Source organism: Aythya ferina (assembly GCF_964211825.1).
Source record: "Aythya ferina genome assembly, chromosome: 1".
Classification (NCBI taxonomy): Eukaryota; Metazoa; Chordata; class Aves; order Anseriformes; family Anatidae; genus Aythya; species Aythya ferina.
This window is the reverse complement of record NC_140296.1, coordinates 191,325,297-191,338,202: the sequence shown is the minus strand read 5'-3', so window position 1 is coordinate 191,338,202 and position 12,906 is coordinate 191,325,297. Positions and strand designations below refer to the sequence as shown.

General features: G+C 33.7%; 1 protein-coding gene across 5 annotated transcripts in view; it reads left to right on the top strand.

Annotated features, from left to right (window-relative positions):
• Window positions 1-12,906, top strand: part of CPNE8 (copine 8) — a 103,906-nt gene that overhangs the window by 53,769 nt on the left and 37,231 nt on the right. For all 5 annotated transcript variants that reach the window (XM_084531318.1, XM_084531319.1, XM_084531322.1 and 2 more), the window contains 3 exons: window positions 1,033-1,137; window positions 6,123-6,164; window positions 12,238-12,313. In XM_084531318.1, the coding sequence (XP_084387444.1) occupies window positions 1,033-1,137; window positions 6,123-6,164; window positions 12,238-12,313 (223 nt within the window). The remainder of the gene's footprint in view (window positions 1-1,032; window positions 1,138-6,122; window positions 6,165-12,237; window positions 12,314-12,906) is intronic.

Here is a 12,906-nt window from a genome sequence, read left to right as displayed (position 1 = left end):
ACAAAAAATTAGTCATAATAGTTAAATAGTGTGACTTTTGCTAAGATACAGCTTGTCTTTAAATTAAATAGAATATTCCAAAAAAATAATAGCTTCAGAATATTCTAATACATGTATGTTGATTTAGGTCAAAGTTCTTTAAACTGCAAATTTGGAAATATCTTCTACCTTTTTGACAGTGTTCTTGGAAATAGAATTAAAATACCTCAAATCGAAAACTTTTTTTTTTAGCCATGCCTTCTCAGAAATAGCATGGATAAGAACTTAGGCCTGTGAAATTTAAGGAACATATTCCTTCAGATGGGAATTTTAGTTAAATCTGTATGGAGAATTTCATTATTGATTCCCCCAGTGACCTTGCCTCCTGTTTTCTTTTGAACAATTTGCTTTCCATGATGAGGTTTCAGACGTATTTTAATTTTGCATCATATAGAGAAAGCAAAATATATATTAAAACATTGCATTTCATTTGCGATAAAGTGGTTGTGGAACCTTGTGTAAGTTTATATCTTTTACCTGAGACAGCCTTGGTTAAAAAATACAGACATTAATTGGGGAACGAGAGTCAGATAGCCAAGATTCCCTTGGCTAAGTATCTTAACTGCTAAAAAAAGTCAAATCCTCTCAAGACTTCTTTCCTTCTGGATCTGTGACTGATTTCTGGCTGTATAAAGCCTGTTTAAACAAGTGGGATGGAGAGTGCTCTTCCCTGAACTAATTCACTGAGTGCTTGTAAGTCTGGTGGAAGTTTTGGGTGAAAACATTTTAGGTTTAGAGTTGCGTAGTGACCTAGTCTGTAATCACTCACAAACAGGTCTGTTCTCGTCAGTTCTCCTTGCCTTCCTTCTCCTGCATTTCACTACTTTTCTTTTCTTAGCTTAAACTTTATATGGACATTGTATCAGTGAATACAGATTACAGCTCTTTTTATTCCTTGTTTGCTGACACAAAATAAAAAGTACATAAATCCAAATATCTCTCTCTTTTATTTTTTTTTTTAATTTTTTTTTTTTAATTTTTTTTTTATTGCAGTTTTACAATCTGCCACAAAACAGAAGTTGTAAAAAATACATTAAATCCAGTGTGGCAGGCATTCAAGATTTCTGTCAGAGCACTGTGTAATGGAGACTATGACCGGTAAGCTGTAGGTTATGCTTTCCTAGCATATACTTTTTATTTTTTTCCTAACTCATGTATTCTTTATAGATCCATTTTTCTAAACAATTCGGTTATGGATGTTGTTTAGATTAATTACTTAGTATTTTGAGAAGATGTTATGTATTCAGAACACCACATTAAATTTCCAAAAATGAAGTCAATATGCTAAATCTGTAGGAAATGCTAGCAGTGATGTCGGGAAAACAATTCTTCAGTCTCTATGGTGGTTAAGAAGGAGTTAGAAAGAATAAAACTAACATGACTGGCCACTGTTACTAGTATGCACAAGGATTAATGTTTAATATATAATGTTTGAGTGAAAAGTGTACACCAATGTTTGGCTTCTTTGGTTGACATTGTAATGTCAGAAGATGCTGATAAATGAGAGCATTTAAAATATATAGATAGATGAGGTAAGTAGATCTCATCTAGAGATAAATACATGAGAAACCCAGAAGTTAATTACGGTCTTGTTCGGAGTTGACATTTTCAGTGATTCAATGCAAAAGGGTCCATCTTTGAAAAACATGGTCATAAACTGTGGCTTTACTAATGTTTTACCAATAATATCAAGCTGGTTAGTTAAGTTGAGGAATTATGGATATGTTTAGACTTCTTAAAAAATGGGCATGCTAACTTCTAACAATATCAACAAGAGAAATATTTAAGTCCCTTCTAATGACTAGTTCTGTTGTCACTATTCATATTTTTTGAAAAGCATTGAGATATCACTGTTACTATTATATACCCAGATAAATGTCTGGTAATTTATGTATCCTTATTACCTGAAATCTGGAGTACTGAAATTATTTTAGTAAGACTCTAAGGAAGTATAGACTTACCATTAGTCATAACTCTTTTAGCAGTGTATAATGTAATATTTAGATTAAAATAATGAAAGAAATATGAAAGAAATATATGAAGACTAGAATAGGAATATGAGTAATAGGTAAGCTGCATGTAGTGCATAGATTCAATTCAGCCTTATTGGGTGAAAGATAAAAGAGAGAAAATACAAGAGATGCAAGATGTACTTGTCTGGGTATTTCAAAGGCAAAAGGTCAAAAATACAGTTCAAATGCCTTGTTTCCCCTTAAAATCTGTTTCATTAAGTTGAGTTTGGTATAGTCATATTATCTTTTATAATTTGAATGTATTTTATCAGTTCATATAAAAAGTCAGTTAAGATAGAATACCAGTTAAGATAGAAGAGTTTCGTATTGCACTCTTCTAACCCTGAACTAATGTTCCCATCAGCATAAGCCCAATCCTTTCTTGAAACCTATTGCTACATGTAGGGAAATAAAGAATTTATTCAAAATTGATCACTTTCCTGTGATTGTGTCTTTGAAAGAATCTTTAATTTGGAATCTAAGTAGTTACTTTTTTTCTCTACCTAACCTTTCATTTTCAGCTTCCATGTATGTAACTACTGTTCATTCATGTACATATTAAATTGTTGTAGCACATGGTTTTGCCATATCATACCTACATTACTTTATTAAGCTAATTAATTGGTGAAATGTATGAAGTAAAATTATTTTAATCTGTTACCGTGAAAGCCTAGCCTTTTGGGGAGACGTTCCTTCAACTTGTAATTTACCAGCTGATGCCAGGGTATAAACAGAAACCAACACTTGTACTGACTTGTGCTTCACTTGACTTAAACTAAGTAGGCAGTATTGAAGAAGCAGGACAGTAAGAGGTGCTTATATTCAATAAGCTATGCAGAATGCTTTCACGGTAATAAAGTTCTGTTTTTATAAGCTGCTTATTAAAAATTGAAAGGTCAAAAGCTAATTGATTTGTGATTTTTTTCTAGGAAAGTGAAATTTTTGTAATTCTTCTTGGGAATGACCATTCTTAATGCTTCCTACTGGATCTTAGCTGATTTATTTTATGTCATACTCTTCCAATACTTGGTGTCACGTTGCTTCAAATTGGAGGCAAAAGGGTTCTCCTACATTCCTAATAATCTCCTTGTGAAGTACTCAATACAGTTACTGTCATTCATATTCATTTCTCTTTCAGTGAGATAGAAAAAAAATGCAGAAATCTCATAATAAGTAAATTCTAATCAAATAGAATTTTAAACACATACGTGCATAATGCAAAGCAAAATAGTGCTCATAAAGCTAGTCTCTGTACTTGTCACTGTTTACCATATTAAAGAAAAGGCTTTCATAATAATTAAAAAAAAAAAAAGATACTGTGTTAGTAGCAATATTGAAATAATTCCAGCATTCCAAAAGAGAATAAAAAATATAATGGCATGCTTCAAATTATTGTGTAACTACTGTTTTCTCATGTTGATTGTACTTTGAATTCTTTCTACATAATGTACTCAGTGAATGCCTTATAAATAAATGTCTCCATGGAACTTAGTAGTCCTTCCTATAATAATCATATTTCAATTGAAGAAATACATTTTAGCTATCAAATTCAAAGTATTATTTGTTGATGGCCCAAAAGAAGCGTCAAAAGATTTTGTTGTTGCTTTTTCATTTGTTTAATGTGAAAACTTTTATTTCTAAAGGTAAGGATTAGATTCCTGAGATCAGTTTGGTAATACATAAAAACATAAAACCCCAAAGTCTCTTTTGGATAATGGTAGTTTGACAGATGATGCTCTGGATTCTGTGATAGATGTTGAAACATGAGAGTAATGTAATTGGTAAGGGTATGTATCACAGTCAACATTCTTTCTAGTTTGGGGGAGAGTAATTCTGCAGTTAGCTAATGCTTCCAAGTGAACTCTGTCCATGTTTTCATTGTGAAATGGCAAGGATTTGCTTAGCTTCTCTCAAACTATACCATCATACAATATCTTTTAAACCACCACAGGGATTTTGACAGTAGTATTTAGTAACTTTAAGATTTTTGTTCTCTTCTTTTTCTTAATATGAGCTCTCAAACAGCACCTACACACAGTTATTTTCTGCATGAAAGTTTTAAGACAGAGGTTTCCTAAATCCCAATTTTGTGTAACTATAATTTCTAAAATGAAAATAGAGAAACTGGGTCCTTTAAGGTAAAATAGCAGAGTAGAGCAGGCTGAAATACTACTACATGAAAGTTTGAAAGGCCTTTAATACAGTGCATATAGCCATGCATGTGTCATGCAGAAGAGGTGAAACTCAAGGTTGGTGATCAATCTTTTTAATGTGGAATAAATTTTGAGGAAAAAGGTTCTTCGTTCAAAGAAGAGTTGTTCTTACTGAAGTTGTACTTCTTGAGAATTTATGTCAACAACCTTAAGAACTGATCTTACTAATTCAAGTTTTCTGTAGCTTTCTTTTAATGTAGGTATTTCAGGTATTAACTAGGTAGGTATGTAGATATTCAAACACAGATTTGTAGGACAATTCAAAATTTAAGTCCCACTGACCCTCATGTAAATCTTAATTTATCAGTATCTTATCTGTTTTAGTAGTTACAGGTTTTGAAACCTGGAAGTAAAATAATGCTTGTCTGGGGAAGGAAACTCCATGATACTGCCTTTCTGACTAAATTAAATACCATTTCCTTACACAACCAAACACTTAGTGGGATAAAGCATGTTTGGAAGTGTTCTTGATTTCATTCCACAAAAGAACAACTGTAATTTTAATTAGTTGTCATTCTAAGGTAATTTAACCCCAAACTGAAATGCTACAAATGTATAAAATCATGTTGTTAGGGCAATTAAATTTTAGTTGAAAAGGGAAACATCAAGAAAAAAACAACTCCTCCTTTGCCTATTTTGTAATTTCATTATTTTTAATGGATATAATAATGTGCTAATTTGTCTCTCAATTCTGATTTAGATAAATTATTAGTTCTCCTCTTGAATAAGTGTTTACACTGGGTAAATGTATATTGCCAGACTTTAATGTTTTATTACCCAACTTGCCCACCAGCTCCTAATTCACTAAGAGGAGTGTGAATATTCACAGGGTGACCAAGACAATCAGTCAGTTTGGGAAAAATTGCTGCCTCTGTCATTTTCCCACCCATGCTTCCATGAGCTGCTGATCCCATTTCATTCTAGGAAGCCAGAGCCTTGGATATTTTGCTTAATCTATCGGTTATCTAATATAATCTGTTGCAAAAACTAAAGAACCATTCTCGTGGTTTTACAAGAATTCAAAGAAATGATGCTGCACTTTTTTTTTTGTCTTTGGTCAGACATCCAAGCAGCCTCTTCCTCTGTTGTGGGGTAAGAGGGAGTTTAAGGGTCAAAAAAGTGCAGTGTTTGCAGTACTACAGATTTCTTTCATCTGTAGCCACAGGGCCTTCACAAAGTCTTGGCTGAATCACACAATGTTCATTTTTTACCACTGCAGAATATTTAGCAGAGATATTTAGCAGAATATTTAGCAGAGAACCAAAACATATAGAATTATAGAAGTGTGCATTACTTTGTATGGTGAACATTTTTTTCAAACAGGGCTATGCCAAGAATTTTTGTTTCATAAGGTTCACCTCAAGTTCTCTTCTTTTTGAGAGAAGAGTAATCTTCTCAAATACAGATTTTTTTTTTCTATAAGATGTTACTACCCCACAGTAGATACCCCAAGATCTTCTAAGTAATAGCATATACCAAGAAACAACCACAGTAAGTTCCATTTTGCTGATTTTCTTTAAAAATATTGATAGATAATACTTTAAGGTTAAAGGATCAATTACCACAAAAAAATACAAAAATAAAAAATCAGAGCATCAGCAAGTAAAAATATACTGGTTAAGCTTCTAATATGTTTACTTGTTCCCTTCGCTTTCACCATATTTTACAATTCATTTATGAATATATATTGGGTAGCCCGAGTGACTTGCTGTTTTCTGCACCATGAGAAATGACTGGAAAAATTGGTCTTCTGGCTTTGGTACAGTTGATGTATCCATATCCTATTAAAATATAAATATTAAAGGCAATCGAGTACATTTGAATTTATATATTGTTTTCTCTTTTTATTTTTTTTTAGGACGATTAAAGTAGAAGTGTATGATTGGGATAGAGATGGAAGGTAAGACATTATTATTAAACCTCGGGATTTTCCATGAACATGTATTACATATATTTTAAAATGTATAAACATATAGTGGACAGAACTGAGCTAGAGAATATTTAGTATATTCTCTATATATTCTCTCAATATATACTCTCAATATATGTACTCTCAATATTTAGTCACAAGTACTGGGAAAAAAAAAAGTTGTACTGCAGTTCTGTCTTGTTTTGCAATTAAGGTAAATGTTGATGTATCATCCCATTTCAAACATGATGCGTGTATGTTCATACATGGAACAAGTAAGATGGAATGCTTTGTGATCTCTAACAGTTACTGTACATGTATGAAAGGAGGGATAATCCATTTTATAAACTCCTTTCTGTGCTTAAAATGTTGCTTCACGAACTGCTGCATTTCTTTTCAAGTAGGATAAAATGCCTGAGCCTGTAACTGATAGGCATGGTTGCCTAGATATAGCAGTGTAGAAACTACCTATTGATTATCATAATTTCAGATGTGATGTGAATGTTCATTTCTATGCCTGTCCTCATCAAAACATTCTTGTAAACTCTAGAACAGTAAGACCTGATTTTAAATAACTCCATCACTAAAAAGAGGGTGGTGGAATATATGTGGATTTTCTTTAGCTAATTTCAAGATGAGGAATTTATAGTTGTTCAACCTTACTGTCTTTACTGAGTATACGGTCTTTTTCTGAAGAAATCAGCTTTTCAAATTGTCCTTGTTTTGATAAACAAGACACAATTATTTTCAGTCAGACTAGATTGATACCTTTTCTTTAAAAAATGCTTGAGCTTGTATCTTAATATATTGGATAGGAAGCATATTCATAAATCATGGTACTAGATCTTGCATGTAATACAAGAATATATTGATTTTCATTGCTCTATCAGCTGGTCTGTCTTCATTATATCTTTTTAATCTTTATATTTTCTATATATTAATATGCATTTACTGCATATTAATATATATTATATATACATATATATAATAGAAATATAATGTATATTTCTATATATTAATATGCATATTTAATATGCAATATGCATACTTTTTAAGAGTATATCATATATATTACATAGTAATGTCTCTGATGTTACTAAAGCAATTTTTACTGGTATTATAGCTAATGATATTGTGCTTCTGTGGCCCAGTAGATCTTCTGATCATAATAGGCAAATATATTCTGTGCTGCCATTCATTTCTTGGCTGACAAGTGCCAAAACCAGTTTCAGCTTTCTCAGTTCATACTGTCTTTTTGGTTCTATCATAAAGTCTCTTGGTTTTTAAGTATTCTTACCACATATTTACCCTCTATAAATACCACCTGCTAGTGCAGATTCATCCTTCTTGATTAGCTATTCCCTGAAGGGACAAAATAACATATTCTAGCAATTAAAAATATGGGGATTTAAATTATCAAAGCATTATTAGAAAAAGTTGCTGCATCACTGTAAAGATTAATTTCTATTAACATCCTCTGTTTTTCACTTAGATTTGCCAAATCTTCAAAAAATGTAGTATACTTATAACTTGTAGTTAAACTACAATATTTTGTGAAAGTAATCTGATAGTGAAAACTAAAATATTTACAAGTTATTAAAGATAGTATTTTATTAATGTGTTGAGCCCCATGTGCTGACCTATTTCCTCCAAAATCAGAAACTGAGGTATGACTAGAAAGAAAGGGAAGAAATCTGTGAAGTAATATTGTATAGCTGCAGTTCGCAGTGAAAGTTTTTACATGCTGTGGAACTCATTAGCCTCTACTGTGCCAAACAGTTTGAAACATTATCTGCTTTTCCTCACATCTCATTCCTAATACCTGTAATACTAGTGTCTAATGAAAATAAATAAAGAATATTACTTACATGTATTCCTTTTTATTCTAACTGTATGATTTTTTGCCTCTTGCCTTCCATCGTTTTTGAAATTGGAAGCAGACAACATTGACGTTTCACATGTTAAATTCCTCAAAGACGAGACAGTGCCCATCTCATGTAGCTTCAGACAATTTAAAAACCAAGCAACTAAACATTTAAGCTACTTCAGTAACAAACAGGTGAAAATTGTCTTCAACATTCTGATTGATTCCATCCTAACAGGAATAAATAGCCATTTGGTGGTTCCTATGACCTTTCCTATGATCATAGCAAGAACATAACTGACTAATTTACCTTTGAGTTAACTAAATGGACCTGAAGAGAATCCTGTTCAAGATGGCTTAATTAGTGTATCAGTTTTTTGTACTAAGCCACTGTTACACAAATTTGGACACTTTATTAATGAACAGTTGATATGCAATCTGATTACCTCACTGGGCTGCAACTTTTGGCTCCAGTGTTGTGTACTCTGGGCAAAAACAACCTTTGAAAGATCATCAGAGAGCCTGGAGATATCAAAGCAAGTTATACTGAATGTTGCAGGTTATTCTGCAATCACAAAGACAACATTAGTGTGCGTATACTTGATTTATGAAACAATATTATTTTATTCAACAGTCTTCAGTTAGAGTTGTTTTTTTTTTCCCATTTTTTTTCCTCATCCCTTGTTATTTGTGCTTTGAGAAAACAGCTCGAGGGTTGAGCTACTTACTGTCAAGTTCATGAATTACATTGAGTAATTGTATATTCTTAACTCTCATCTATTTTCAAACATCACTTACAATTTCTTGACTAAAATGTGCCACTAGACAATTGTAACATTAACACTTCTAATTATTAAGCATTTCATTGTCTCAAACCAGTTTTCATACAAAAATAGTCAAAATGTGAAACAGTTGTTCTGAATCATACCCCTGTTTTCTAAGAGCTTTGATAACCCCCCAAATATTTGGTGCTATAAAGTCACAAAAGTTGTTTTTGTTGCTTTAGAGAAGTCCACTTGTGTTAAACTAGTGACTTCTTTTGTTTAGTGTCATTATCAATGACATATAGGCAGGTATTACAGGAAGAAAAAAATAAGATAATATGCAACATTGGATACTTCCATACTTCATTTAAAAGATTTTCTTCTTTTTGTGTATTTTAGTAGACTTAACATTTCCAACAAAAACAGTTTTTCCATGGTTTTAATCAAGCAGTACAAAAACTTCTGTACTGATAGTTAACTGCACAGGATTATTTTCTCTAGCTTATACATTCTTAACAAAAATACTAACTTGCTTGTATTTGCAGTGCTGAATTCTGATGTCATTTATTGTTGAAAACATCTGGAAGATTCTGTATTGGGACATGTTGCACTGATATCCAGTGCATAAAAATTTGACATAAAAATTTGAGTAGGAAAGCAGTCCAGTGGATATAGAATGAGCCTAACAGATAAAAATAAATTAAAAAAATTATATATCTGAGAACCTAAACACTGCAAGAGAGATCATAAACCTCAGATTCCAGGTGCTTTGAATTTATTTCTTGTCCTCCATATTTGATCTCCTTCTCCTTTGCTTAGTTGATTATTAAATGCTGGGGCTTTTCACCTTACTTACTGACATTTCTCGTGATAATTATCCTTTCCTCCATTTTTTTTTGTTTGTTTTTATTATTTTATTTAGATTGTTAAAAAAGGAAAGTTAATAATTCTGAAAGTGTTTTTCAGCACTTTGAAGCATAGTACCAGATGTGGCAGTTTTAGGGATTTGGGGTTCAAGTGATTATTTGATGTAGTAGGAGTCTTTGATACACAGTTCATGGACAAAACTGTTTAAGCCAATGAATATTTGGTGTTAGGAAGGCAAAACTCTGCCAAAGACAAGTATTTATTTGGATTCTCAATTCAGAGACTAATAAGGAAATGCATGGGGTGCTGTGTGATGAGGAGTGTGGGGAGGGATCTTCTTATTCTTCCAGTAGGTGCTTGTTTTTCAGAGCCAGTCTAGTGGAGGAGCATACATCCATCTGAATAGTGAGCATTCAGATCTAGGTTAATGATCTTTTAAGAGCAGAGAACTCTGAGAATGATAATTTATGTCCACACCTTCTTAACAGGATTAGTCAGAGGAATTAAATCTTCCTAGCTCTTAACCAGTCTGTGAACATTGCCACAGGAAAAAAGGAAGCATTCCAGTGTCTCTCAGAATTAAGGAAACAGTTACTTCTAAGCAGTACAGATTTTTAAGTACCTTTACCAGAGACAACCCCGTCTGGAATTGCTTATTGTCTGCTCCAGCATATTCATATGTAGTCATTGAGCTATTGCTTGAATTTCTGCTTTTGAAATAAGCAAACTGACTTGAAAATTTAAGGTAAGAATTGTTATGAAAGGGAAAGGTTCCTCTTCAACCAAGGTGCATTTTTTTTCCAGTGCTGTGGTGACCCAGAATTAAACGCACCTTATGTGCTACAGCCTATATAGATATGATACTTTTTCTATTGCCCTATTGTTGCAATCTTGAGAGCATTTAGAGAAAGGAAATACTATCTCTAAAATTTATTTCTTTAGAAAAAAGTCTCTCTCAGAAGCAACTTCCTAATCTCCATAGTGGAGGGGGATTGTTCCACGACAGGTGGTCTCTCCTGAATCTGAGTAGTCAGTAACACTTCACTATATAGGATTTCTGAGGCTTTCTACTGGGTGCTTTGCTTATTTCATGGGATCTTACATGATGGCTGAACCTTTTACTTGGTTGGTTTACATATATTTTTGAATTCCCACAGATTTCAGAACAAGAGATTTTTATTTGGGGTTTCTTTCTTATTTCATTATGAATGAATAAAGAAATTTCATGTTGCTATGGATTGTTTGTTTTTCCTTTTCTTGAAATATGCAGGTTTATTTAAATTTGCTTTTAATATTTATAGCATAATTAGAAACGTGCTGTATTTCTCAAAAACTAATTTTACAAGTGATAAAATTATAAAGTTTGACTTTGTATTTTTGTTTGCCGTTGAAGGGAAGATTAAAAAAAAAAAAAAGTTTAAATTAGTTTCATAGCTCACTGGAAATGAAGGCAGAGTGCAGAGTGTAGAGGACGTACAATGCCTTGTTAGGGAACAAGTTTGAAAACAGAGACAGGGCCAGGAGGGAACGGGAGCTGGAGCAGCAGTGAGAAGTGTTCAGCTGGAGAGGGAAGAGAATGGGCACTGATGCCCCTGGCAGTTGTGTAGCTGTTTGGCAGTCACCTGGGTGCTGGCTGCCTGCTCCAGGTGTTCTGAGATGTGACACTGCAGGTCAGTCCGTTCTGGCAGCAGCCATGTGGTTTCCGTGCTCCAGCTCCCTGACCCCAGAAGCCTTTCACAAGGATGCTTCACCCAGGACGCTCCCTCTGGCCACCCTGCTCCAAGCAGCTACTTGGCTACATGCCATACCCTGGTTATGGGTTGACAAAGCAGTTTTCAAAACGTGGGTGACACAGCACGGCACTGTGACACTTATTCTTGGAACAGGAGTAGAATTCAGAAAGGAAAAGCTTGTAACCACTGCTTAGTGTTAGGGTAAGATCTACTTTCCGATGGAGTCCAGTCCTGAGTAGCCTCAGTGAACTGCTTTTCTCCTCCTGGACAGGAAAAGGCAGCAACTGTGATAAGCCTTGCTCTTCCTCTCAAAAATACCATTGAATGTCACGTTACACGAACTTGTAGGGTTGGTCTTTTTTGATGTAAGTTACTCCTTTCTCACTCTGGATACTTCCCTTTCATACAGTCACACACACCGTTTAGATATCTGTGGTGCCAGTGGTAATCCAGTGAGAAAGTAGTGATAACCTTTGATAGCCCACTCTATTTTCTTAGATTCTCTAAGAATCTAAGAAATAAAGAAATTCTTTTAGATTTTTTTTTATTTGTTTGGTTTTTCATGGGGCACAGATCACTAATTTACAACCTAGTCCCCATTATGTGGCTAAGCTAAGCAGAAAGATTTAAGCTAATAAATCATCTCTTCATTTTGATTACTAATAGAGTAAGCACAACGGAGGGAAAATGAATTTTTTTAAGCAAATTGCATCTTTTGACATTGCTGCTTTTCTGGGTGTCAGTTTGTACTGGCTGTACTTCTATTTTTATGAATATGTATATTACATATTTAAATGAGTAAATACTGTGCATTTGATTTGATTTTTTTTATATAGTCATGATTTCATTGGAGAATTCACAACAAGTTACAGAGAGTTGTCAAGAGGGCAGTCTCAGTTCAACGTGTATGAGGTAAGTATTTTGAGTATATTTACTTGCTTTCAGAAAATAAATGAGAAAACTTCCAGTAATTTCATGGTGAACTGATCAAATCTGCACAGTGCTTGTCAAAATCAAAGCTTTGGAATTAATTTCCATTTCTCTTTTTATAGAGAAGAACAGAGAATCTAAAAGTGTTGCTTTATAAATAGATACAAAGAAGAGTAGGTATGCGTGCATGTGTGTAGGCACTGAGCTGTAGTAGGACAAGAAGAGAACTTCAGATGGCTGGGTTGGCATCATATAACTTGGAGGAACTAGTGGGATATGCCTCATTTCTGCATAGGCAATTTGTCATTGATTTCTCCTTTTACCAACTGTTACACTTGTTATAAGTTCTGCCTGTACTTCTGTAAGGCTTTTGACATGGTCCCACACAACTTTATCTCCTAATTGGAGAGAGATGGATTTGAAGGGTGGACTATTTGGTGAATAAGGCATTGGCAGGATGGCCGCATACAGAGAGTTGCGGTCAATGGCTCTGTGTCCAGGTAGAGGCTGGTAACAAGTAATGCCCCTCAGGGGTCTATCTCGGTACCAGTACTGTTTAATATCCCTATCAATGA